Source organism: Phoca vitulina, unplaced genomic scaffold (assembly GCF_004348235.1).
Source record: "Phoca vitulina isolate PV1807 unplaced genomic scaffold, GSC_HSeal_1.0 scaffold13, whole genome shotgun sequence".
In the NCBI taxonomy this organism is placed as follows: Eukaryota; Metazoa; Chordata; class Mammalia; order Carnivora; family Phocidae; genus Phoca; species Phoca vitulina.
The window spans coordinates 44,471,969-44,499,392 of NW_022589716.1; the positions used below are offsets into that span (position 1 = coordinate 44,471,969).

At 45.8% G+C, this 27,424-nt stretch overlaps 1 protein-coding gene across 1 annotated transcript in view; it reads left to right on the forward strand.

The window, feature by feature from the left end:
* Nucleotides 1-16,945: 16,945 nt before the first annotated feature.
* Nucleotides 16,946-27,424, forward strand: part of NUP210 (nucleoporin 210) — a 109,564-nt gene continuing 99,085 nt past the window's right edge. Inside the window, exon 1 of the mRNA XM_032412013.1 lies at nucleotides 16,946-19,970. Coding sequence (XP_032267904.1) covers nucleotides 19,798-19,970 — 173 coding nt within the window. The 5' untranslated portion in view covers nucleotides 16,946-19,797. The remainder of the gene's footprint in view (nucleotides 19,971-27,424) is intronic.

Genomic DNA, 27,424 nt, shown 5'->3' on the forward strand with positions numbered 1-27,424 from the left:
AGTTCCTAGAGATGGGGCGCCTGGGTGGCTCCGTCGGTTGAGCGCCCGACTCTTGGTTTTGGCTCAGGTCATGATCCCAGGGTTATGAGATTGAGCCCCTTGTCGGGCTCCATGCTCAGTGGGGAGTCTGCTTGAGATTCTCGCTCCCTCTCCCTCTGCCTCTCCCCCTGCTTGCTTGCTCTCTCTCTCTCCCTCTCTCTAAATAAATCAATAAATAAAATCTTAAAAAAAAAAAAAGTCCCTAGAGTCAAATTCATGGAGACACAAAGTAGAATGGTATTTGTCAAGGGCTCAGGGGAGAGGACAGTGGGAGGTGTTGTTTAATGGGGACAAAGTTTCAATTATGCAAGATGAAAGAGTTCTGGAGACAGATGGTGGGGATGGTTGCACACAACTGTGAATGTACGTAGTGCCACTGAACTGGGCACTTAAAAATGGTGAAGAAGGTGGTTTTTCTGTTATGTTTACTGCAATTACAAATAAAATTAAAAAGCAATCTGCAAAATCTCAAAAATACTTGACTATTAAACAATCCACTTTTAGATAGTGATGAATGAAAAAGTCACAAGGGAATTTGGAAATATTTTGAACTGAAAGCAAAAACAGAGCATCTTGAATTTGTGAGAAGCCAGGAAAGCAGTGATTAGAGGAAATTGGCAGCTCTTAGGATGGTTCATTTTTGTGTCTCGGCTGAATTGGGGCCACGGGGGGTACACAGACATTGGGTTGAACAGCATTCTAGGTGTGTCTGTGAGCGTGTTTGTGGGTGAAAGGAACATCTGAATCAGTACCTGAGTAAAGGGGATTGCCCTCTCCAGAGTGGGTCCGATCAGTTGAATACCTGAAGAAAACAAAAAGCTGAGTAAGAGGGAATTTCCGTTGCCTGGCTATTTGAGCTGAGACATCGGCCCCCTGTCCTCAGACTAGAACTTACACCCATGGGCTCTTCTGGTCTCAGACCTTCAGACTTGGACTGCACCTACACCAATGTCTCTCTTGGGTATCTAGCTTGCTGACCACAGATCTTAGGATTTACAAGCCTCCATAATCATGTGAGTCATTCCTTATAATGAATCTCTTCACACTTGCATACACATGCATACATACACGCATATCCTATTGGTTCTGTTTGTCTGGAGAGCCCTGCTAATACAGCTCTAAACAGTTATATCAGAGAAGAATAAACTTTTAATAAACTACAGAATCAACTCTCTAAGGACAGGCAGGTCTGCAGTCAGTATGTGGAAGAGCCAGGTGAATGCAGACAGCCAGGCTCCAGAGTCCAGGGCTTAACCCCCAGGCTGCATCTTGGCTTACGTACCTCCCATTGGCTTGTGTCAAGCTTGCAGAGGACAGCAGTCAGGGAGAAGATGGTGGTCAGGCTAATGTGGTGCTCCCGAGGCAGAATTTGGACCAGTGGATGGAGAGCAGTTCTAGCTAGCAAGGCAGACTTGGGATTGACATAGAATGCATGACAGGCTGGGTGAAATGGCAGTGAATTCTTTGTCCCTGGAGGTATTCAAGAGCAAAGTCAGACAGTAACTTGTCTCTACTCAGTCAAACAATAATTGATGTTCAAACCAGGATTTAATGGACACTCTTCAAAAAGCTATCATGTTCTGCCTAATTTATCCTGGTTTTTTTTTTAGGATTATTTTTTACAAGCCATAATTTTCTGGTTCTTGGTCTAAAGACCATGAAGATATTTTAAATAGGAACATGGTCCATTTCCCTTGTCTGAACAGAAATGCTTAAACAAATAAAATTGTCTTGTCCTCAGGAGTATGGAGAGGGCATTCTGACTTCACCCCAATCTAAGCCCTCAAATACATTGGGCCCAAGTTCTGGGTCAGGCTCTGTGGGATCACAGGCATGGTACTCCACCACTCTTGGTCTCAATGTGCTCATCTGTAAGATGGGTATAATAACAGAAGTGTGCGTTTGCTGGGTCTCTTAAACTACTTTCCCAATTGCTGTGTCCTGTGCTTTGATTTTCAGTGAGGATAAAAAGATCACATATGAAAACAGCACCTGAAAATTTAAAAGCTGAGTGCACACAGAGGTGTAATTTTCTCCTGCCTGGGAAGGAAAGAAACCCAGGACATCATCTCTTTAGCATCCAAATGCAGCCCATTTTTGCCTAAAGACACATTTAGTTCTGTGACAGGCAAACATTGTCCCACCTCAGGGATCAGAGATTGGCATTTGAGAACAACAAAATGTTTCATGGCAGCTCCTGGACAAGCTTTTTACTTTTCTTTCTTTCTTTCTCTCTCTCTCTCTTTTTTTTTTTTAATGACTAATATCGTTGGGTCGGTTTGTCCCTGAGCTGACCCTAGCAACATAAAACTGAGACTAATTAGTGTGGAGATAATACAGATGGGTCCAGTTCCTGTTTTCATGGACATCTTAAACTCAGAGAATAAAAACCAGAAAAGAATTCTAATTTTTAAAAAATATGCCATTGGGAATATCCTTGGCAGTGTCCTGGATGTCAGGAGAACTGGGTTTTAATTCTTAGCCTACCGAAATCATAAGAGACTCTTAACTATAGGAAACAAACTGAGGGTTCCTGGAGGGGAGGGGGGTTGGGGAATGGGGTAACTGGGTGATGGACATTAAGGAGGGCATGTGATGTAATGAGCACCGGGTGTTATATAAGACCGATGAATCACTGACCTCTACCTCTGAAACTAATAATACACTATATGTTAATTAATTGAATTTAAATACAATTTTAATTAATTAATTAATTAATTCTTTGTCTTCCAACCGAGTGGTCCTGCAACCCTTCAGAAGCCACTTATCCTGCTCAGTTCCAAACCTGTAAAGGGGGTTGGTCTTACTTACCTACTGTGACATAACAGAAAAAATATATGTATTGAACTCTGGCACAGAGTTCCTAAAACCTTCGTAATTTCCTATGTCATAAGAGCACTAGGAACATCTTTTGTTCTAATATTTAGTCTTTGACTCTGATTCCTGAAACAGACCTCCTAAGTCTCTTGGCATTGCCTGAATGATGGAGGAGTGTGTTCTAGTGAGGTGACTCTTGGTGGGCTCCTGGATAGCTTCAGGCTGGAGGCTGGTCCCCAGAAAGACCAAGCCATGGTCAGAAGCTTGGAACTTTCAGCTCCCCCCAACTCCCAATCCTCCAGGGAGGGGAGAGGAGCTGGAGATCGAATTAATGCTCTCTCACGCCTGCATGATGAAGCCTGCATAAAAACCCCAAACTGGGGTGTTCAGAGAGCTTCCAGGCTGCTGAACACACCCACGTGCCAGGAGAATAACACACTGCAATTTCACAGAGATAGAAGCTCCTGTGCTTGGGACTCTTCCTGACTTTGCCCCACGTACCTCTTCATCTGACCGTTCATCCATATCCTTTATACTAAACCAGTAAGTGTAAGTAATTGTTTCCCTGAGTTCTATGAGCCCTTCTAACAGATTTATCAAACCCGAGGAGGGGATCATGGGACCCTCAGGTTAGACCTGGTCAGTCCGATGTTTAGGTAACAAGCTGAACTCGTGACTGGGGTCTGAAGTGGGGACAGCCTCATGGGACTGAGCCCTAACCTATGTCCAGGTCAATGGTGTCAGGAGTGAACTGGATGGTAGGACACCCGGATGGTGTAGAATTACTTGATGTGTGGAAAATTCACACATCTGGCATCAGAAGGGAAGTGTGGTAGCTGTGTGAGAGTGAAGTGGAAACATGGGAGTGCTCTGTCTACACACCTGCTAAGCCGTGAGGAGGAAATTACATTAGGAAAACAGCTCTAACCCTGTAAAGAGTTCAGCACCCAGCAGAAAAGGTCCACGCTTCTTGCTTCAGAAGGATCCATTGGGACACCTTCCCCACCCCCACCCCTACTCGACACTGGGTTGGGGGGTGTCTAATGGGTTCCCAGAACGTCCTCTTTTTTCCAGTGTTCTAGGGTAGCTTGCATTCTATTACTTTAAACCTTAATTTATTTTTGTTTACAGCCATTAGACATGTTCTTGCAAAAATCCAAACTCTAGGAAAATACATAGGCAGAAACAAAAGCTGTTTTGTGTCCCAAATGAAAACCTTGGTTGTCAGCCTTCCCCACTAGACTGTTAAAAGTTCTGGTTACCAGTTCAGATATGGGGCAGGAAGTCCCCCTATGCCACCCAGCAATGCTCCAATGCCCACTCAGTGTCCTACAATTCAACTCAATTCTGACACTCCCTACCCAGGGATAGCACCAGATCAAGGGCTCAGTCCCACAAGACTGCCCTCCATTTCAGATGCCAATCGAAAGTCCAGGTTGTTACCTGTGCTTCTGATCAATGGGCTATATATTAGAGATTCCCACAACCCACTCCCTGAGTTTCCATTAATTTGCTAGATCCGCTCACAGATTTCAGGAAACCTGCTTACTCACTAGATTGTGGATTTATTACAAAGGATATTAAAAGAAACAAATTAACAGTCAAATGAAGACAAAGAAACTTCTGTCCTCACAGAGTTTGGGCCACAGTGGTATATGGAAGTGTTCTGGTCCCCAGCCTAGATGCTCTGAACCCCTTCCCTTTTTTTTTTTTTAATGGAGGCTTCATTACGTAGACCTGATTGATTAAATCATTGACCGGTGGTGACTGATTCAACCTCCAGCCCTTCTTCCCTCCCTGGAGGTCAGGAGGTGGGATTCAAAGTTCCAACCCTCAATTCCTGGTTGGTTCCCCTGGCAACCAGTCCCCATCCTTAGGTGCTTTCCAAAAGTTACTTCATTAACACAAACCCAGTTCTGGTGGAAAGGGGCTTGTTATGAATAACAAGACACTCATTTCACCATAAGGGCTCTGAAGCAATTTTGGGAACTGAGGACGAGAGACCAAATATTATAACAAAAGTTGCTTATTGCTCAGGAGATTTCAAGGGTTTGAGGAGCTGTGAGCCAGGAAACATGGATGTAGACCAAATACATATGAGAAAAATATATTGATCGTCTGAAAGATAAAATATGTATTTCCTGTAAATTATAATATCTCACACTCTGAACAACCTGAGACACCATTTTATCCTTCTTTGTATTTCCCAATTCATCCGTTGGTGGAGTAGGTACCAGGGCACTCAACAAATATCTACTAGATGAATAAGTGCTCCATCGACGTCATTCTTTTCTTTTTTTTTTTTTTTTAAGATTTTATTTATTTATTTGAGACAGAGAGAATGAGAGAGAGAGAGCACATGAGAGGGGGGAGGGTCAGAGGGAGAAGCAGGCTCCCTGCTGAGCAGGGAGCCCGATGCGGGACTCAATCCAGGGACTCCAGGATCATGACCTGAGCCGAAGGCAGTCGCTTAACCAACTGAGCCACCCAGGCGCCCCTTTTCTTTTTTTTTTTTAAGCATGCTTTAAGGAGATGTCTAAAGCTAATCTTTCATATAGTTACAAGAGCTTAAAATCATTTTCTTGACATTGTTTAAAAAATTCGACTAAGGAAATGTTAAAGATCTTACTGGCTTCATTTGATGATTCAGGAATCAGGCAACATCCCACCTAGCAGATAGAAAGGAGCTGTACAAAATGAAAGATTTTTATAGGTGGAGGGAATAAGGAAGTTACACTATGCAAAAAATTAGGTTGGTTATTGCAAGGTTACTTTCCTGTAGGAGACGCAGGTTCTATCAGGCAGATGACCTCAGTAGTGCCAATCAGGTGACAAGGTTTAAGATTCCATTTCTCGGAGACCCAACACTGTAATTAAGTCTCAGTTTGGTGACGTGGGGCTTAGCATAAGTGACTCTACTTTGCGCCTGTTGTCTTGTGTTCAATAACGTGGTATTTCTTCCAAATTATAGCATTCATGTAAAATTAGGCAAAAAAATAAAAATAAATAAAAAACCCAAAGAGCACCCCTATTATGAAATTTTACTGTAAATTTAATACAAGTGTCAATGAATATTCAGAAAATTTAAAACAAAAGAAGTGTCCTAGCTTTGCCACCCTAACACCAAAAATATTTGTATTTTGTTATATTTTCTTTTCGGTAAGTTCTTTTTTGATTGAATTTTAGAATCTATTTTTAGATTTTTAGAATTTATTAGATTTTTAGAATTGAAGAAGATAATAGAAACTATACATAAGAATAATACACCTATAGTCCCCAAACTTAGAATTAACAACCATTAATATTATATTCACTTTGACTTTCTAAATTAAAGACATAGACTATTATAAAGTTGACTAATCACTATCATGACTTGGGTGGGACTCCTTCCTATATAAACAACAGATAGATTCTGTCTATCAGCTCTATTTCTGCCTTTCCCTGCTCTCTGCTTTATCATATGGGGCGAGAAGCTTCCAAACCACCCACCCCTCTCCCTTCAGCACTGGTTTTGGGGCATCACTGGTGGGAGGTGTAAAGCCAGAGGAAGAAATGAACTACTCTTATTTGTGGCACCATCTCTGGTAGGGTGGTGGTTCTTTCAGCAGCAGCAGCTGTAGCCACAGCAAGAGTGTAGGCTTCTGCAGTCAAGGTCAAGGGCAGGACCTCTGGCAGATCAGCACAAAGTGTGGACTCTGAGCTTCAGTCCACGGATAGGGGCAGCCTCCTGACGCCTGAGTACTGTAGCCTTTTTCCTGTTATTCTCCATCCTTTTCAACATATTTGAAATCAGTTATTTGCATTAAATATCTTTCTGCTTGAAATCAGTAAAATGACTTCTGTTTTCCTGACCAGGCATGAATGGACACAGTGCTATTGATTGGCATGTTCCTAAAATTTACATAAACAGCATCATGCTGCATATAATATTCTGCATTTCCTTTTAAAAAAATTAAGTTAGCTATAAATTATAAAGATACAGAAAAGTGTTCAATTTAACAAAAGTTTGCAAAGCAAACACTCAAAACCACCACTCAGGCTAAGAAACGGAACACTAATGGCATCAGAAATACACAATCCTTAAAACTTGCTGTTTCCGTTTAACACAGTGAATTTGTGACCTAACCCCATGTCAATCTGTAGCTTTAGTTCATCTTTTTTATTTCATGAATATGGTTTACTTATCCATTCTTGGACTTAGTGAAATTAGAGATGCTTCCAGTTGGTTCACATTCACAAAAAAATCTTGCAGTAGATATCCTTCCTTACATCTCCTTGTAGTCATTTTGTCAAACTGGGGTTGTAACCTATTAGTGGGTTGACAAATCAATGTAAAGGTTTTAATCAATTTTTTTTACAGTTTTAGTAAGATACATTTCACATATCATAAAACCCACTGATTTTTAGTATTTCAGAGTTATAAAATCATCACCATAATCTAATTTTAGAATATTCTCAAAGCCCCCAAAACAAACCTCATGACCGTTAACAGTCACTTCTCATTTCTGCTCCCCAGCACACAGCCCTCCCCAGCCCCAGGCACGCACCAGTTTATTTTCTGCTCCTACGGATTTGCCTATTCTGGACATTTCACATAAATGGAATCAGACAATATGTGGTCTTATGTGTCTGGCTTCTTTCACTTAGCATAATGTTTTCAAGTTTCTTCCATGTTGTAGAATGTATTGGTACTTCCTTCCTTTTTATTGTCAAATAATATTCCATTGTGTGGATGTACCACATTTGTTTATCCATTCATTGGTTGATGGATAAGCTGTTTCCACTGGCTATGATGAATGTGCGCAGGTCTGTTTTCATTTCTCCTGGGAGTGGAATTACTGGATCATATGAGAATTCTAGATGTTTAACTTTTTTTTTTTAAAGAGTTTATTTATTTATTTGGCAGAGAGAGAGACAGCGAGAGAGGGAACACAAGAAGGGGGAGTGGGAGAGGGAGAAGCAGGCTTCCCGTGGAGCAGGGAGCCCGATGCGGGGCTCGATCCCAGGACCCTGGGATCATGACCTGAGCCGAAGGCAGACGCTTAACGACTGAGCCACCCAGGTGCCCCTAGATGTTTAACTTTTGAGGAGCTGCATCATTCTACATTCCCATCAATGCTATGTGGAGGGTTCTGTGATGACCCACCTGAACCCCCTACCCTTGTTTTATTTTTCATAAAATAATCTGAAGATTATTTTAAACTAAACAGATTTGAAATTCAACAAATGCAGAAAGAGCCTTTTTGGAGCTTCCCTTATCTGATTAAAAGCAGAAACTTCTGGAAGTGAGGTTGCCATAAATCTCCTCTCCACAGGAATTTTACTGGCCAGAAAGAAGGCAAAGAAGATCACTCGTATCTACATAAACAAATATTGTCACAAACTTTATGTCCTGTTTGTTCCCCTAGAACCTCATTTACTCTTCTCATAGGAGCCTTTTCTTCCCAGTCCCTCTCCCCTATTAAGTTAGGTATATAAACTCTCATCCTACACTGTTTAGAGAGTCATGATTTTCTGTGAACTCCACATAATATGTCAATAAAAGTTCTTTTCTCTTGCTAATCTGCATCTTGTTAGCTAATTTACAGGGCTCCAAGAACTGAAGCTAAGAGAGTAGAGAAAAGGTTTTCCTCCCCAACAGTTCCAATTTCCCCATATCCTCACCGACACTCGTTATTGTCTAATTTTTTTATTATAGCCATCCTACTAGGTGTGAAGTGGTATCTTATTGTGATTTCAAGTCACATTTCCCTGATGGGTAATGATATAGGACATCTTTCCATGTGCTTATTGGCTATTTGTATGTCTCCTTCAGAAAAATGACTATTCAGGCACTTTGTCCATTTTTTAATTGACTTATTTATCTTTTTATCATTGAGTTGTAATCCAACAATTTTTTAAAAATTGAGATGTAGAAAAATGCTTAGAGCTGGGCAGGCATGTTTTAAACTGTGCACTGAAAACACAAAATCTAGAATACATAACATCAGGGCGATCACCTGTAGGAAAGGTGGATATGTTTCATGAAACTTTGGTTTTAGTCATACAAATGTATATGTGAATTGTATTTCTTATTGTGGATTGCATTCAAAAAAGTTCAAATCCCGTTATTTTAAGGTGTCTCCTTAGGCAATGACTTGCTAGGTCATAGAGTATACCCATGTTCAAGTTTACTAAGTATGGATCCCAGTTCCCCTTCTCCAATTCTGAAGGCCAAAAAATTCTAGAAACCCCTTTTCCTATAACTTTGCAACAAAGTCCTGTGGCAGTGAAAAGTGACCTCAAATGAGCTAAGGCTATTTAAAGTTTATACTTATCCCATTTAATCTGAATATTCATGTTTCACTGCAGACAAATCAATGTGTTGACATTGGATGCTGCTCCTGAACTCATTAGGAATGGTAATGTAAAAATGGTATCTGTACCTTTTACTTTCAAAGTAAAAAAAAAAAAAAAAAAATTCCAAAACACATCTGATTGCAAAGATTTCCAATAAGAGCTTGCAGACATATGTACCAAAAAGCTCTCCAAATTGGCTGAACCAATTTACACTTCTTCCAGCAGCATGTTCCCCCATCTCTGTCCAGACTTGATAGAGTCAGACCTTAAAAGTTTTGCCTATCTGATAGTGAGAAAAGACAGCTCGGGCTGTTTTAATTTGCATTTCCCTGGTTATTGAAAAGGATGAACAGATTTTCTTACGTCTACTGGCCATTTGGGTTTCCTCTACTGCGAATTGTCCGCTCACATGTCTATCTGTCTTTTCAGTTATGATTTCTTTGGCTCTCCACAAATGGACTCCAACACCATATTCAAATAATTGTGATTTTCAGCTGTTGGAGAAGTTGGATTTATTCTGACAAACTTATGTTTTTTTTTTCCCCCTGAGATAATAAATGTATACGAGAAACTAAGAAATTGCGAATAAGGATGATTTCTGCCTTTCTCAATACAAGAAGTGTTCAGGGCCCATAGTGTAAAAATGGCAGCAAAAGATTTTTCTGCCCCTCCCCCCAACTAATTAAATTTTGAACTCGTTCAAATTTCTAGTGGATGCAAAACCTAAATTATTCAGGCAAGCCAGGTTATGACTTAAGGACCCTCCAGTTTGCAACAGTCTGATGTGTACCTTTGCGATGTCAATGTTGAGATAATGTCAACAGTTGAGCTAAATATACCTGGCTGGTCACTTAAATGATTAACTTAAGCAACTTCCTCCATGGGCAGGGAGGGAGACTGGAGCTTCTCACCGGAAGTTGCCCTCCCACTGACGGGAAATCGCCTGCCCACTGACAGGAAGTCTCAGGTGGAGGGCGAATGACCAGTCCAAATGCTGCGAGGTTGACAGAGCTAAACCTGTGGCTGCCTCCTTCAGTGAACACGATGGAAAATTATGGAAAACCTGAAGTTCCTCTTGATCATTGTGTTGGTGAGGCTGGGGGTGAAATGAGTTTCCTAACATATTTTGTTGCCTGGGTGTGAATTTTTATTTATGATTTACATGCAGTCACTCATTGTGGATGAAAGGACTACACTCAGAAGAACATAATGAGTACAATATTCTGGATGCATCTTAATCAGAATAAAAAATTATTTACACTTAAAGCGTCCTTTGCTGTTACCAAATGCTTTTTTAAAAAATTTATTTGAGGAGGGGAGGGGCAGAGGGAGAGGGAGAGAAAGAGAATCCCAAGCAGACTCCATGCTGAGCCAGGAGCCCCACTCGGGGCTCTATCTCATGACCCTGAGATCATGACCTGAGCTGAAATCAAGAGTCTGATGCTTAACCAACTGAGCCACTCAGGCATCCCTACCAAATGCTTTTATATTAAATATATTCTTTGATATATTTTTTTAACATTTTATTTTTAAGCAATCTCTACACCCAACGTGGGGCTCAAGCACAACCCCGAGATCAAGAATCGCATGCTCTACCGACTGAGCCAGCCAGGCAGGCACCCCTGATATTTTTAATACTCCCTTGAGGTGGACATTTTTGGTCCCATTTGTCATTCCAGAAAACTCAGGCTCCAGGAGAGGAAGTGGTTTCTATTTAATTCACCTAAGGGGCAGGTTTGGGGACTAGGGCAAGGGGATAAGTAATAGATGGGTCTTGAACAAGGGCCACATACTCAAAGGTCTACAGGATTGGTAGGTAATGGAAACAATTAAAGCTGACATGGATGTAGTAGGGAGTGGTGGGGAGTGTGGCAAACCAGAGAGGTCACAAATCCTTCTTTTAGAAGGTGGCTGCCACTGATTTCCAGCATACCATTGCCATGTGGGAATATAGGTAGGCCCAAGGTTGCCAGAGCTTCTGATTTTTCTTTTCTTTTCTTTTCTTTTTTAAGATTTTATTTATTTATTTGACAGAGAGAGACACAGCAAGAGAGGGAACATAAGCAGGGGGAGTGGGAGAGGGAGAAGCCGGCTCCCCACCGAGCAGGGAGCCTGATGCGGGGCTCGATCCCAGGACCCTGAGATCATGACCTGAGCCAAAGGCAGATGCTTAACAACTGAGCCACCCAGGCACCCCGAGCTTCTGATTTTTCAACAGAGATTATAAATCCAGACTTTATATCAGATACTCTGATTTTTAAATGTTGGCAAACAATTCAAATTAAAGAAATCTGGATAGGTGTTTTTGTCAGTTGTTGAAAGGGAGTAGAGGACTCCTAGCAGAGTAAACATTTGAATACTGTTCTACGCACTGTCCTGAGCACTCTACATGTATTATTAATCGAATGCTTGTCCTAACTCTGTGAGGGAGATACTGTGAAGATCTCCATGTTATAGATAGCTGAAAATATAACTAAGTAGCTTTCTCAGGGCCACACAGTGATAGGTAGCAGAGCCAGGATCTGGCCAGCAAGTGCAAGGGCATCAAAGTAAGCATTATCCAAAGGTGGACAGTGGGAGTGGGCTGTTGTTGCAGGTAGTAAGAGGATGCATCATCTACAGGGAATTTAAAAACAGTAATAAAAATGGACTGAAGGTCCTCTGCTTTTTAATATCACCATGCACAGGCACTATTATACAATGCCAGTGTGTATTTATTATTTATCACACTGATAAAACACACAAATCCCTGAAAAAACTCCAGCAGGTCTGAGTTCTAAGGAATTATTGTGGCTACTGTTGAGGGGTTTAAAAAAATCTCTTCTTGTGTGTGTGGTAAATACACATAACATAAAATTTGTCATCTTAACCATGGTTAAGTGCACAGTTTAAGCATATTCACATTGTTTTGTAACCAATCTCTGGACTTTTTCTTCTTGTAAAACTGAAACTCTGTCTCCATTAAACAACTCTCCATTCTCCTCCCCCAGCCCCTGGCAGCCACTGTCCTACTTCTGTCTCTATGAACTTGACTAATCTAGGGACCTCATGTAAGCAAGACCACACAGTATTTGTTTTTTTGTGACTGGTTTATGTCCCTTACAGTGTTCATCCATGGTATAGCATGTGTTAGACTTTCCTTCCTTTTTTAAAGCTGAGTAATATTCCACTGTATGCTTCTGCTATATTTTACTTATCTGTTCATCTGTTGATGAACATTTAGGGTGCTTCCACCTTCTGGTTACTGTGAATAGTGCTGCTATGAACGTGAGAGTACAAATATCTATTTGAGTCCCTGCTTTCAGGTGTTTGGGTAAATACCCAAAAGGGGAATTGCTGGATCATATAGTAGATCTATTTTTAACTTTTTGAGGAAACACCAGACTGTTTCCTTATTGGCTGCACCATTTTACATTCCCACCAGCAGTGCACGAGTGTTCCAATTTCCCCACATCTTCATCAACACTTGTTTTGTGTGTGCATGTTATTTTTATAGTAGCTGATGGGTATGAAGTAATATCTCCTTGTAGTTTTTCATTTGCATTTCCCTAATGAATAATGATGTTGAAAATCTTTTCATATGAGTATTGGCCATTTATAGATCTTCTTTGGAGAAGTGTCAACTTAAGTCTTTTGACCCTCTTTTTTTTTTTAAGCAGGCTCCATGCCCAGCATGGAGCCCAACATGGGGCTTGAACTCACCACCTTGAGATCAAGACCTGAGCTTAGGTCAAGAGTCAGATGCTTAACTGACTAAACCACCCAGGCTCCCCATTTGCCCATTTTTAAGTTGGGTTATTTGTTTTGTTTTTGTTGTTGAGTTATAGGAATTCTTTATGTATTTTGGATGTTAACCCCTTATCAGTATATGCTTTGTAAATATTTCCTCCCATTCTGTAGGTCACCTTTTCACTCTGTTGATCACATCCTTTGACATGTAGAAGTTTTGAAGTTTGATGTCGTCCAATTTATCTATTTTTACTCTTGGTGCCTGTGCACTGTCAAATTTTAATAATATATAAGCTCTAAAATAATACACTTACAAAACCTACGCTTTAACAAACAGTGTATTATACATGGATATTAATTCAGAAAACTCCTAGTTACACAGTTGGCTCCCCAGACACATGGATTTAGCTATGTGTTTGTTTCCAGAGTAAGTTTGTAATGTTTTTGGCTTCATTTGAATTTGCTTTGGGGATAGTTCTTGTCTCCAGTTCCTAAGGCAATACACATTCCTATGTTTACACAGTGATTTCAAAATAAACAAGGATAGTATAGTGATTGTGAAGACAAAGAAAAAAACCCTTTGTGATTCAGCCATTCTGTGCAACTACTTATAATTCTTATTTGGTTTAAATTTTATTTTAAATTTTTTATCTTTTTAAAGATTTATCCATTTATTTACTTTGGCGAGAGAGAGAGGCAGAGGGATAGCGAGAGAGAGTCTCAAGCAGATTGTGCACTGAGCACAGAGCCTGACTTGGGGCTCGATCCCAGGACCCCAAGATCATGACCTGAGCCAAAACCGAGTCAGACACTCAACCGACTGAGCCACCCAGGCACCTTATTTGGTTTAAATTTTAAAATGTGAAACAGAGTGCCAACTGCAAGGGATAATATTTTTGATAAGTGCAAGTCTTACCTTATACTTGAACTATTTTACTGAATCTGCATATTAGCCTAAAATGGAAATGTATTTTTTCATTTTTTTATTTAATGGTCAGTACACTCTAATGTTATTCATTATTTCAACAGGCAACTATGTAAATGTAAGTTAAAAAATACATTAATGTAATTATCAATCCACTGTCTTTCCCTTTTTTGAGGGTAATATTTATTTTATTTTTTATTAAAAATTTTTTTTGCTGGCTCGCTTAAAGTTCAATAAAACAGCAAAAAATAGTTTTCCCAGCCATTATTATGTTGCATTTAATGTTCATTACTGAAAATAAATTTAAAAAATGATCCTTCCTAGAGTGTCAGATACTGGAGATATGAGATATCTAGATGTGTCCAGGCTGGGAGAGCAGTGTGGGAGGTAGAACTAAGAGGTGACACTGTGTGCTGAGAAGGAACATCTTTTAGGGCCTGAGGACCATGGGAAGGAGTTTGGATTCTTTTCCAAAGGCATCTGGGAGGCTCTGGGGGGCCAGCTGGGTGAGGAGTGCCCTGTGATCTGTGTTGACTGTTCTGGCCTCCGTGTGGAGCTGGGTGGCTGGCTGGGGCAGTTTGGGGAAGCCAGGGGTAGAATCTGCCCTCCTCCAGTTTGGGTGCCCTGGAGATGTCTGAGGACTCCCTTGTGTATCCAGCCAGGGTTGCCAGTGTCAGGCTTCACGGACTGGGATGACACACATGTGCCTGAGCTTCCGAGGGGGTCTGACAGTGTGGAGCTGCAATCAGCTTACTCAGCGGTCCAGTGCTTGGGGATGAAGGCAACGAGGGGGTTAGGATGAAGGGCTCCAGCAGCCCGTGAGAAGCTAATTGGCTGAAGTAAATGCCCACGGATTCTGACGGAGGATGAATGTGGCAAGTGTGAGAAGACCTTCCCGAGTGAGAGTAAATGCACGAACAGAAATTGGATCCACGAGCAGGCAGCTTGTCTGCACACTGATAAAGAACAGCAATTTCTATAATTAAATAGCGCCATTATCTTACACATGATGATGTTTTGGAAATCATTTTTGCAAAGGCAGGAGCCATTCCAATGCTCCCAGCCTCTTCCTAATTTTTTTTTATTTTTCCGAAATGCTGGGTTGTCCAGCTCAGAGACCCCCGAAGGTTCGTGTTGGGTCCCCCATTCCTAAATTTCCATGACCAAAGCCTAGCTGCAGACTCGTGCAGTAGGGTGCCACTGCTGATGTGGCAGGTGCCCACACGTGTGTCACGGGGCAGGCAGACTCAGCAGGAGGGTGCTCTGAAATACATACCTCTACTCCAATGATAAACGGGAAAGACAGAAATCGCCGGGGGAGAAACTGAGATAAAGGGGGAACCTATAGATTAAAGGCTTATTTCAACCAATTGCAATATATGAATCTTACTTGGATCCTGATTCTTAGAACACAAACTATGACAAAAAATATGACATTTATGAGATAGTTAGAAATTTGAACCGACTGGATATAACTGAGGAATTATTAATTTTTTAGATGTGATAATAGTATTGTGGTTATAGTGTATATACAAAAGACCCCTTATCTTTTAGAGATACACACACTGAGATACAGATGAAATGATAAGATCCCTTGGATTTGTTTCAAAACGACATGGGGCAGAGCTTCGAGTTATCTGCAGAAGGCACAGGATTGGCCAATGGATTGTGGTCATGGGACTGAAGGGTCATGGGCTTCATTATACTACCCTATCTACTACTGTAAATGTTTGAGATTCTCCATTGCAAAACTGAAAAAAGGTATTTTTGTGAAAAGATGGTGGATAGGCTCTAATATGACAACATCCCACTAGGAAAAAAGTTACCTGCCTTTTATTTTATTATTTTTATTATTTATTTATTTAGGGGCGCCTGGGTGGCTCAGTCGGTAAGCATCTGCCTTCGGCTCAGGTCATGATCCCAGCGTCCTGGGATCGAGCCCAGCATCGGGCTCCCTGCTCCGTGGGAAGCCTGCTTCTCCCTCTCCCACTCCCCCTGCTTGTGTTCCCTCTCTCGCTGTGTCTCTCTCTGTCAAATAAATGAATAAAATCTTTAAAAAAAAGAGAGATTTATTTTAGAGAGAGAGAAGGGGCAGAGGGAGAGAGAGCTTCTCAAGCAGACTCCCTGCTGAGTGTAGAGCCAAAGTGGGGCTGGATCCCACAACCTATGAGATCATGACCTGAGCCGAAATCACGAGTTGGATGCTTAATCGACTGAGCCACCCCGGTGCCCCCTTACCTGCCTTTTAAATTATCTCTCCACCCTTCTCCACTCAAGGAGCAAGGCCCTTTGATTGGGCCAGTCTGTCTTCGATATTGTCTAGTGCTTGATCATATTCCGGTTGAACGGGGAGAGCAGGCCTTTGGCAGGACACAGTGTCTATTTGTAACTTGATGGCATCCCTTTGTTTCATTGTATTTATTTTTTGGCTACTTCTATTTTGCAACTGATACTGATTTTCTCTTTACAGAAGTGACAAAGTTTTATTCTTAAATACATGTATGTAAACAATCTGATTTAAAGGCAAATAGTACAGGGGTGCCTAGGTGGCTCATTGGGCTGTGTCCCACTCTTGATCCCAGCTCAAGTCTTGATCTCAGGAGCATAAATTCGGGCGCTACATTGGGCTCCGTGCTGGGTGTGGAGCCTACTTAAAAAAAAAAGAAGAAGACAAATAGTACAGGTGGTACTCAGATATCATAGGATTTTTTTCAGGGTGGGGGGAAATGACAGAAGTGTGGGAGGCACTGATACCAGTTACAGGAAACATTTCTTTATTTACCACATCTAACACAAATCTGAGGTCCCTTCCATCCCGGAGAGTCTCTGTGCCTGGAGGAAGATGGTCTGCTCAGGCCCACTGTCTCCTTGAATTTCAGATAAAGCACTTGACACAGAGAAGGGGGCCAATGGCAGGAGTGGAATCAGATCACACAGAGAAGGCTGGCTGCCAGAATGGGCCCAGACACCAACCATTACTAGGTTCAGAATCAACTAAAACAAAGGAGGAGGGACGAAGGGGAAAATGTTTTATCCATCATTTTGTTGTTTCCCATTGGTTGTTTTCTGCTGGGGGAAATTTCCTGACTGTCTTGAGTGAAGCATACAAGGGGGTCAGCAAGCTATGTCTACCCAGAGTCTTTTTTTTTTTTTAAAGATTTTATTTATTTGAAAGAGAGAGAGAGGGCTCACAAGAGGGGGGCAGGGTGAGAGGGAGAAGGAGACGCCCACCAATGGTAATGTGTTGCAAAACCGGAGGATAATATTGCAACCAGAAAACTGACATGGATACAGTCAAGATATAGAACATTTCCATCACCACAAGGGTTTCCCCCGTTGACCGTCTATAGTCACATCACACGCAGGCCCACTTGGCCAGACCCTCACCCTTGGCAATCACCCAGCAGCTCTCCATTTCCAGAATTTTGCCACTTCAAGGATGTTGTATGAATGCAATCATACAGTATGTAACCTCTGGGGATTGGCTGTTTTTCCACTTGTAATTCCCCGGAGATTCATCTGAGGTGTCCATGAATCAATTGCTCATTCCTTTACTGCTGAGTAGGACTGCATGGTATGGGTGGACCACAGTCTGTTTAACCGTCATCCACGGAAGGACCTCTGTGCTGTTTCCACTTTGGGGTTACTCTGAATAAGGCTTCTTTGAACATTTTATGTACAGGTTTTTGTGTGAACATAAACTTTCATTTTTCTAGGATAAATGGCCAAGAGTGTGCATGTTTGTTTTTAATGAATTGCCATATTTTATAATCAGGATATTTCACCTGAAGAAAAAAAAATCCATGTTCCTGATTTCTCTTCAATAATCACAATATCTGGAAAGATGGGGCACAGCAACTCATGATCCTAATGGGCCAGAGCACTCCAGTCCCCTAATGCCCTGCCTAGTCCCTTTTATTTATTTACCTGCCTGGCGAGGCTCCTGGTTTACAAATTTAAGCGGGCAGAATTGGAACACAATGAGTTTTATATATATACATGTCTACAATTTCTCTGCTCAAGCAGAAAACACTGGTTGCCTATGGGGAAGGGTATCCGGTTATGGGACAGTGAGAGCAGTCACTGTTAGTATGAGCCCTTTGGGGCCTTTTTAGTTTAAACCATTTGACTCTTTTAGTTTGAACCATCTGACTGTATTACCTACTCAAAAATGAATAAAATGTGAAAACAAGAACACTAAAATTTCCTCACAGATACCCGCTCTGGTGCTGCTTTTCCCATACCAACTTTTCTGTTTATTCAGAGAAGAGAACCTATTGGAATTTCCCCTCCCAGAGTACCTGGTTCTACACAGGGAAAACTCTCTAGCTCTGGTATCTAATTTCCCCTAATGCACACATTCCCTGGTCTGGGATCTTAAGGGTTTGACCCCAAAACACACCTCATCACCATCCAAAAGCCCGATGACCCCTGGGGGGCAAACACAGACACATGTGTGCCTCTGAATCCCAGTAAGGTATCTATGCCCAGCCCAGGGGCCACCTCCTCCAAGAAGCCTTCCCAGCCTGACTGAAATTCAGGGTCTCCTTCCTTGTCCTGCAGTGGCATTAATGTGTGCCTTTCTGGTTACAATTCAGTGCACACTTCCTGAACCTTTTACAAGAGCTGGGCTGGTGCACCCTCGCCCCACCCCTTTCCTGACCTCCCACTAGACTGTCCCCCCCCCCCCCCCCGCCCCGCAACAGATGAACATTTTAGAGGCACTGGTGCACTTTGTGTCCTCTGAACTCACCGCTCATGTAGCTCGTGCAAGTCATGACAAAGACATCTACAAACCACAGAGCACAGAATGTAGGCTGAGTTTAAGAGCTAAGATTTCTGCATGCGGACGAATTCAGTGATGCTGAACAGAGGCGAGAGGGGATAGCGTGTGCCCCGGCAGTGTTGGTGCTCTAAATCCACCCCTTGGGTAACCTCCCTAGGACTTAAAGAAGACAGGAGGTGTAGCGCAGAAAATAGGGCTCTGGGATCTGAGAGCCCTAGCGCTGCCCTTCTTGTTGGGTGACCTTTGGGCCACTATATCTGCTTCCTCCTGGAGAAATGGGGATCATAACTTCTCTCTGGCAAGGCTGTATGGAGGTTAAAGTGGGAGGAAGCACCCAGCCGGCCTTCAGTGCTTCAGCAGGTCGCTGCTGATTACGGAACCCGGGTCCCTCTTCTGGAAAGTACGACCCGGACGAAGTGCACCTCGGCACTCCGCATCGCAGATTTCCGGGGTGCCTGTCCCTTTGCGTGTTGACGGTCAGTCTCTCCGACCGAGCTCACGGTCACGGTCACAGTCGCTCAGCGGCCTCGTTTGCGCGGCGCCCAGGCCCGGCTCAGTCGCCAGAGGCGCTGAACAGAGCCGAATGAATGACTGCACGAACGGCTGGAAGGCTCCGCACTGGCGCCCAGTAACAGCCAGAGTTTGAAACCACCGGGTATGAGCGTGTAGACCAGAAAACTGCGCAGTGATTCCCGCGAGGTCGAGGGGTGGCTGGTAGGCGCGCGAGTTCAGGCTGACCCCACGTGGGCGCGCGCCCTAGCCCTTCATTCCCCGCCTGACTGTGGCTCGTGCTCGTGCTCGGGCCCGGGCCCCATCCCCCACGTGGCCCGGGTCGCGTGCCCCACCTCATTACCCACCCCCTCCCCCGCTCGCACTGCGTGGCCGAGGGCGCGCGCGCTCCAGACCCTCCCTCCGCCCGGCGTGGTCGAGGGCGCGCGGGCCCGGGCCGGGGGTGGGGTCGCCGCGGGCTCGGCCCCCTCAGTTCCCGCGCTCGGGCCCTGCCGGGGCCCAGGAAGTGGCCCTAGGCCGCGGCCCTCGCTCCGCCTCCTCCCTCCCGCGTTTATCACCTGCTGGCCCGGCGCGCGCGGGCGGGGGAGGAGGGCGCGAGGGGGAGCGCGCGGGCGGCCAGGCGCCGGGTCGCCGGAGGTGAAGCGCGGCGAGGATGGCGGCGCGGGCCCGGGGACTGCCGCTGCTGCTGCACGCGCTCTCGGTGCTGTTGGCGCTGGGCCCCATCGCCGCGGCGGCCAAGCTCAACATCCCCAAAGTGCTGCTGCCCTTCACGCGGGCCACGCGCGTGAACTTCACGCTGGAGGCCTCGGAGGGCTGCTACCGCTGGTGAGGCGCGCGGCCCACGGCCGGGGGAGGTAGGGCCCTGGGGCCCAGGAGGCAGGCCGGCGGGAGCGCGCTGCAGGTGCGCCGGCGCGGGGAGAGCGCGACCGCGGCTCGCGGGGCTGGTCCGGCGGGGCCTGCGGGCACGCGCGGCTTCCGGGCCGGGGCGGGCGCCGGGGAGAGGGGGGTGCCGGCGGGGTGGCCGGGCGCGCCCCCAGCAGGCCCGCGCGCAGCAGGTGCGCCGGCGCGCGCTCTCCGGGCACCCGGGCGGCGGCTAGGCGGTCACGGCCGGCCCGAGCTACTGGCCGCGCCGGACGCGGTGGCGTGCGCGCGGGTTGCCGCCACTGCGCATGGCGCCGCCTGGGCCTCCGCGCCGCTCGGGCTGGAAGGGAGCGGGGCCTGGCCGGCAGCTAACTGTCTGTTCGTGGTTTGTGCGCCAGGAGGGGCCCAAGAGTCGGCCTGACTTGAGGAAGGGCGTCCGAAGCTGTGGAGGGCCCCGGGAAGGCCCTTCCAGGGAAGGGGGTCTTCAGGACTTCCCCTGTGGGGAGAGGAATGCACTGGAGTGCCTGGGCCAGGGATGGGGGTCCACGTGGTCTTACTTCCCCTTCTTGTCCAGGGCTCCGGGGAGCGGGTGGTCAAGGCCCTGCAAAGCCCTAGTCTGGAGACGCAGGTTTCTTGATTTTGTCTAGTGATTGGAGACTCATCCCCGGCGCCGGACTGGTATGGGAATTGGGTTTGTGGAGAAGCCTGAAAGGCGTGTGTGGGAGGAATCATATCCGTTCAGCCGCTTTGGGAGGAACATAAACCTTTGATGAAAGGTCTTGCGGGGGGAAACCCTAGGGACCCATTTTACAGATGAAAAATGAAACGCAAGGAATGGTTGGTGATTCACCCCAGGTTGTCCAGGGTGGGGTCAGGCTTTGTGCTCAAACCTCAGGCTTTTTTTCGACAACTCCCCTCCTGGCTTCCTGGGGAACTCCAGAATTCTACATTCATTGTGGGGGGTGGGATCTTGGAAACCCCAGAAACTAATGAAACTAGAGGCCTCTGCTCCCCCTCTTTCCCCCTAGACAGAGAGACCTGGCTAGGCCCGTGGCTGGGCAGGGTGATGTGGTCCAGACCTTCTGTCCAGCAGACCGAGAAGGACCGAGAAGAATGCAGCTTCTACTCTTGTCGGGTGGAGACAGCCCCGGGTGTGACTGAGGCCCCACCCACACCTCACAGCCCCACCTTGCTAGAGATGAAAGGAGGCTCTCTGGGCCCTGGGCATCCAGGAGGCACTTCTGCCTCTCCCTTTCTTTACCTGTTTGATGCCTGGGTCAGTGTTGAAGCTTACCAAGGTGTGATCGCTGTTACAGAGAACCAAATGTGTGTGTGTATGTTTTAAGTCTGTTTGCGTATCAGTGTGCGCATATATGCAAAGATGGTCCCCAGAGCTCAGAGGCACATTCTTCCTCAATAGTACTACCTGTAGCTATTTATTTTCGGAAAGTCAGCCTCCTGAAATAAGGTCATGCTATGTCAGCCAATTGTATTTTGGGTTTAGTGCATTATGCCCCTGGAGGGTCTTGTTCCTGGCTTGGTATCTGAGGCTGAGCTTCGGGCTTAAGGTTTTCTGTATCCTTGACTAGGGCCTTGTCTTGTGTGGGAAGATGAGCTTTTAGTCCGTGCTTTCAGGAGATACGTGCTTGTTCTCTGGTTGAAGTTGTCTGTTCTTGCTATATGGGCAAGAAAGAGGTTATTAAAAACAGCTGGCTTCAAATGAATCCCTTTGGGTGTATTTGGATGCTACTTCCTTTGAGATTCTATAGCTGTACTTTTTTTTTTTCCTAAGTACATTTTCTTTTCTGAGAGACTCTGGTGGTTTTTAATTTACTTGTATAGCTTCTTAGGAAGGGAAAAAAAAAAAACATTCCTAATCTCTTATGTATCAGAGAAGTACTAAGTACCTTATAACTTGTTTTGTATCTGATCCATAATTTTTATTGCAAATGTGTGACTGCTTAGCTTAAGTGTCTCCTCAGAGGTGTTTTGTGGTTGTGATTTTCCCCTTAACTTCACAGGAAAATCTTCCATCAATCAAGCATTGAAAATACTTATTTTTAGTAGAGCTGTTCCTACTTGAGTCCTCTGTTGCTTTAGTTTTTGAAGAATCTCCTCTGGAGATTTTAAGAGTTGGCATGCAGACAAGCTGTATATCCGTAATTACCTAAACCTGGGAGGAAAATATCCTCTTCATCCAAGGAGTTCATTGTTAAGTCTGAGATGAAGAAAAAAAAAATAATAAAACTCTCCTGGACCTTGGGGGAATTTTTGCTCAATCCTTTGAATTTGGGGCCAGGCTCCAAGTTGACTGAAATCACTGCATGCCTCAGCCAGTGGCTCTAAGTTAACTTTTCCTGTTTCTTGATTCTATGGCATCAAATAATGGGACAGTTTTCGGGCCCTAGGAGCCCTAGAGATCATGTAGTGTAAACTGCCCACATTGTCCTCTGAGCCTCAGGGAAGGAAGGGCTCTGTGTGATGTCGCATAAATACAGGTGGCCCCCGACTAGCGATGGCTCCACTTAAGTTTTTCAACTTTACAATGGTGCGAAAGTGATAGTCATTCAGTGGAACGGAACTTGGAGCTTTGAGTGTGGATCTTTGCCCAGACTGGCGACATGCAGTAGGACACCTTCCCGTGACGCCGGGCGGTGGCAGCCGCCGCAACTCCAGGCCAGCCGCGTGATCACAGGGTCAGCCGCCGATACCCTTACGACCACCGTGTACTCACTCAGCCTTCTGCTTTTCACTTTCAGCACGGTATCCAGTAAGTTACACGATCCACTCAGCACTTTGTTGTCAAACAGATTTGTGTTAGAGGCTTCTGCCCAACTGCACGCTAACGTCACTGTTCCCAGCACGGTTAGTGTAGGCCAGGCTGCCACACTATGATGTTTGGTATGTTTGGTGTATTAAAGGCAATTTCGACTTGCGATATTTTCAACTTCAGATGGGTTTATCGGGGCCTAGCCCCGTCATAGGTTGAGGAACATCTGTGGCGAAGTCTCTGAGTTGTGTGGGAGCCCACAGGGATGCCCCCATTCCCACCCCATTCAGGGGCTTGCGGCCTCGGTTGTATTTGCTGGACACTGATTGAATCCTTCCAGTTGCATTGCTGGTTATGAGTTAAGTTTCTTATTCTTTCTTACTATTTTGTGTTTTTGAAAGTGTTCCATGAAGTATCTTTCATTAGGTCTTTTTTTTTTTTTTAAGATTTTATTTTTAAGTAATCAACATGAGGCTTAAAGTCACGACCGCGAAATCAAGAGTTGCATGCTTCACCAACTGAGCCAGCCAGGTGCCCTAAATCTTTTTTTTAAGGTATCCTTTTATATACAAAATGACATTATATAGAAAATTGGGAAAGTAAAGAAAAAGAGAAATATACTGTAATCCTTCAACTGTAACACAGCCAGTCACCACTTGGGCTTCCTTCTAGTCACTAATTTTCCCCCGTGGAGCTTGTACCTGGTGTTTGGGCCACTCGGTACCCTCCTCTGCCAACCACCAGCTCACATTAAGACTCAAATATTTTTCTCTGGTGCTTCATTATCTTCCTAAGCTTTAGGTGTCTGAGCACCATTCTGCTTGGTAGCTGTTCCATCATGTGCTCATGCTTTTCCCTGTGGTTGAAGTCCCAGGGTGTTCTGGTTTCCCCAGTGGGCTGCCCTGTCTTGGAGAAAGTGAGTGTCTTAGGTTGGTACAGCCTGAGGTGAGGATTTGGTTGTGGGTGCTTTATTTGAGAGGGTGCTCTCCTGGGAGGCGGGATAGGGAAGAGAAAGGAGATGAGCAAGGATGGGGTCCCAGAGAAAGTCAGTGTGACCCTTGGGACCCTGTGGAGTTGAATTCCACCTCAGGTCCACCTCCTTGAGGTAAGGAGGAGAGCAAGCTTTTGAGCTTTTCTGTCACCCGTGATCAGCCAGCCATTGGCTGCTGCCGGGGGAAGAGGGTGTTGTGCAACCTCCTGGGCCTCCGGGTGAGGCAGGCCTCTTGGCCGGGGGTGTCTGACTGGACAAGGTTCTATTCATACACCATGAGCTGCCGCGCTGCCCCCTGCTGAGGGGAGGCGCATCAGCCTGGTAAAGGGCATCCCGTGGCCCCCACTAAACCGCTGTGCCCAGAATTCTCCCCCTTTCCTGTTCCGGAAAGTCTCCCCCGGGGCACTCTGGAGCTGCCTGGTGTGTCTGCCAGGCTTGGTCCTGAAGCAGGGTGCCCTTCTCAGCCACGGGTATGAGGATTCTTGGGGAGGCAAATGGGAGCCCTTCCGGCTGCATGGGTCCCCACACAGTGGAACTTGTCCTTGGTGTGTGTTGTGTCCCACGCCCCTCCACTCCTCCTCGGGAATCCATGGGCATGAAAGAGCCAACAGTCCCTCTGTCCTTGCTGACCTGTAGTGGTGCGAGGTCCAAGGCCAGCAGCACCTTCGGGGGCCTCTCTGCCCGCCCCCCGCGGAAGGAAGCAGCTGGTCCCATTGCAGCCTGGGGAAAGTGGGAGAGAAAGGGTGAGGGAGAGGGTTTCCTCTGGCTCTTCCGAAACCCCCTCTACACACTGAGCTGAGCTGGAAAGTCATCCAGCCCGGCTGCCTTCTGCTGAGCTCCCACTCAACCTGCTGGTCACATGTGGGTAGCTGGACAGGTGAGGAGGCAGGAGAACCCAGGGGAAACTGGAGAATCAGGCACTAACATTAAAATAAAAAATTTACAGTGTGAAAGCTTAACCCAAAAAGTGGGTTTCATTTGGCCAGAGGCCCACCAGTGCTCACTGTGAAGAACCATCCTGCCCAAACACCCGTGGTGGGGGTGGGGGTAGGGGCAAGCACTGATCAGCAATACAGATTTCACCCATGAGGGCTGGGGGTCCACTTACCAGGTGATGAATATTTGTGACTTAGAACTGATCCAGGCACGTTCCTGGTCCTGGGTCATGGGATAGTGAAGAAGATGGCGGCCTGCTTCCCTGGAGCCTGGAGCTGGTTGGGAGAGTTAAATAACCAACTAAGATGAAAGGAAGGGCTGCATTTCGTGTGGCGGTAAGTCTGTGAAGGACATAAAACAGCGTGCCCTCCCTGAAGCTGACCTGGGACCTAAGTGGGTACAGCCGGAGGGAGCAGCAAGTGCAAAGGCCCTGAGGAGGGGCCACACTGGCTGGCAGAGCACAGAGAAGGCATGTCTGGTGAGGGGAAGTGTGAGGTTAGAGAGGTTGGCAGGGGCCGGGCCATGTGGAACCCTGTGGGCTGTGGTTAGGAGACAGGGAGGGGCTTGCCAGGGTCAGGACTTGGGCCGTGGTAGCCTGGGACCAGTTGGTTCTCAGGGCCTTGCTCTCTGCTCTGCATCCGCCTCAAGGGCTAACCGTAGTTCTGGTTCCTGCAGGGCTGGTGGGGACTTGCTCAATTCTCTTCCAACGAGCCGTGGAGGGCGGTGCCGGGAAGTGTGTGTTGACTTGAGTTGACCTGGTACTGGGTTGTTTTCTTCTTGCTTCCTTTGCGGTCTGCTCTGCCAGCCCCTCTGGGTGGCTTCCTCCCTGCAGGCCCTGCCTCTGCCGCAGAGGGGCTAGAGCCTGCAGGTAGATGGTGGGGGGCTGTGCTTTCCTCTGCCCCCACCCACCCCTGCTCTTAGTACATCTCTCACTTCTCCTTTCTGGCCTGACCCTCCCACGTCCTTGGGTTCCCCTGCCCAGCTCCCCTGCCTGTGTTCTGAGGAGTGGGGAATGGCTCCCCCACGGCAGCGGGGCGCCAACGCGCCTGACACATGGTGTGTGAGCGGGCCCCGTGTCACATTGGGAATGGGAAAGATTTACCCTTTCAAAATCCACTGTCGGTCCTTTAGAGTTCCTCAAAATAAAAGTTTATTTCTGGTGCCAATATGCTATTTACCTTTTTTGTTGTTGTTTTTTTTTAATTGTGGTAAGATACACATATTGTAAAATTTAGCATCTTAATCATCTGTAGGTACACAGTTCAGTAGCATTAAGCAAGTTCTCACCGTTGTGCCACCATCACCACCCTCTAACTCCAGGACTTGTCCGTAATCCTCAGCTGAGACTCTGTTCCCATCAGACAGGAACTCCCCCTCTGCCTCCCCGCCGCAGCCCCTGGAAACCACCATTCTCTTTCCTGAACACCTTTGAATATTTGCCTGTCTCTTGAGAGCAGGCAGATGGGCCCAGAACCTTTGCAGGCAACCGTGTCCCCCTCCCCCCAGAGTCTAGCAACATTGTTTTGATTCATGTTTGTTTTTATGGTTACCTGAGATGTATGGCAAATAATACAGGCTGTCCATTTACGCTAGTGATACAAGGTTTCCTTTTAAAGTACTTTTTCTTTAAAGAAGGATCAATTTAAAAGAAAAAATAAGAAAAGGATACAAGGCTTACCTGGCTGTGACTGGACCGGGAGGGCAGCATACAGAAGGGGGCCTGGAGGTGGGGACAGGTGGGCAGACGAGCAGGTGTCCTGCCGGCTGCCCCACGGGCCAGAGATGCACACCCAGAGGCTTCACATATTGCAGAGGGGTGTGTGACAGTGGGAACCAAAATAGCAGAATCAGTTGTTGTTGTGTTTTTTGTTTTTTGTTTTTTTTGCCCATCCCTTTGTATTATTTCCCCACTTAATCCTAAAAACAAAACAAAACCCTTTTTGGTAAGAATGACTACTCACTGCACAAATGGGGAGCCAGGGGTCAGGAGCTGGTGATTGGAAGAGCCACATTCAAAACCAGGGCGCTGACCCCAGAGCCGGCTTGATTCTGGGGTGCACGCAGAAACATGCCAGCGCTTCTCAGCCAGTGGTTGGTTTCATAAAAGCCATGACACTTTTCAAAAGCAGTATGAAAGATATAGGTGGGGTAGTGATTCAGGAGAGGGTTGAGGCCATGTTCTGCCAAAATCTGGGAGCCCAGGCCCTCCCCATAGGCGCCAGAGGCCTTTGGCCCTGTTTTGAATAGTTGTGCATTCAGCCCAAGGGAGTAGGGCAGTGTCCGGACCAGGGGTCTAGGACCAGGCTGGACTGAACCGTTTTTCTAGGAATGTGACCTTGGGCTGATGACTTAATATCCGTGTGGAGGTCTCCTCAGGTATCAGATAGTTTTTTGTTTTATTTTGTTTTTAAGTAGGCTCCACACCCAATGTGGAGCCCAACGCGGGGCCCTGAGAACTCATGACCCTGAGATCAAGACTTGAGCTGAGATCAAGAGTTGGACATTCAACTGACTGAGCCACCACCCAGGCGCCCCCAAATGGGGGTTTTAATAGGATATTCGGAGCAAATGAAACATTTGGGGTGCATTTTGCTCTGTGCCTGACAGAATAAGCACCTAATAAATACAAGGGGTTTTTTGTCTGTTTTTTGCTTTAAAAAAAAAAAAAATCAGTAGTCTGAATGAAATCAAGCAGTAAGCCTTAAAGAATTCAGTCAGGGG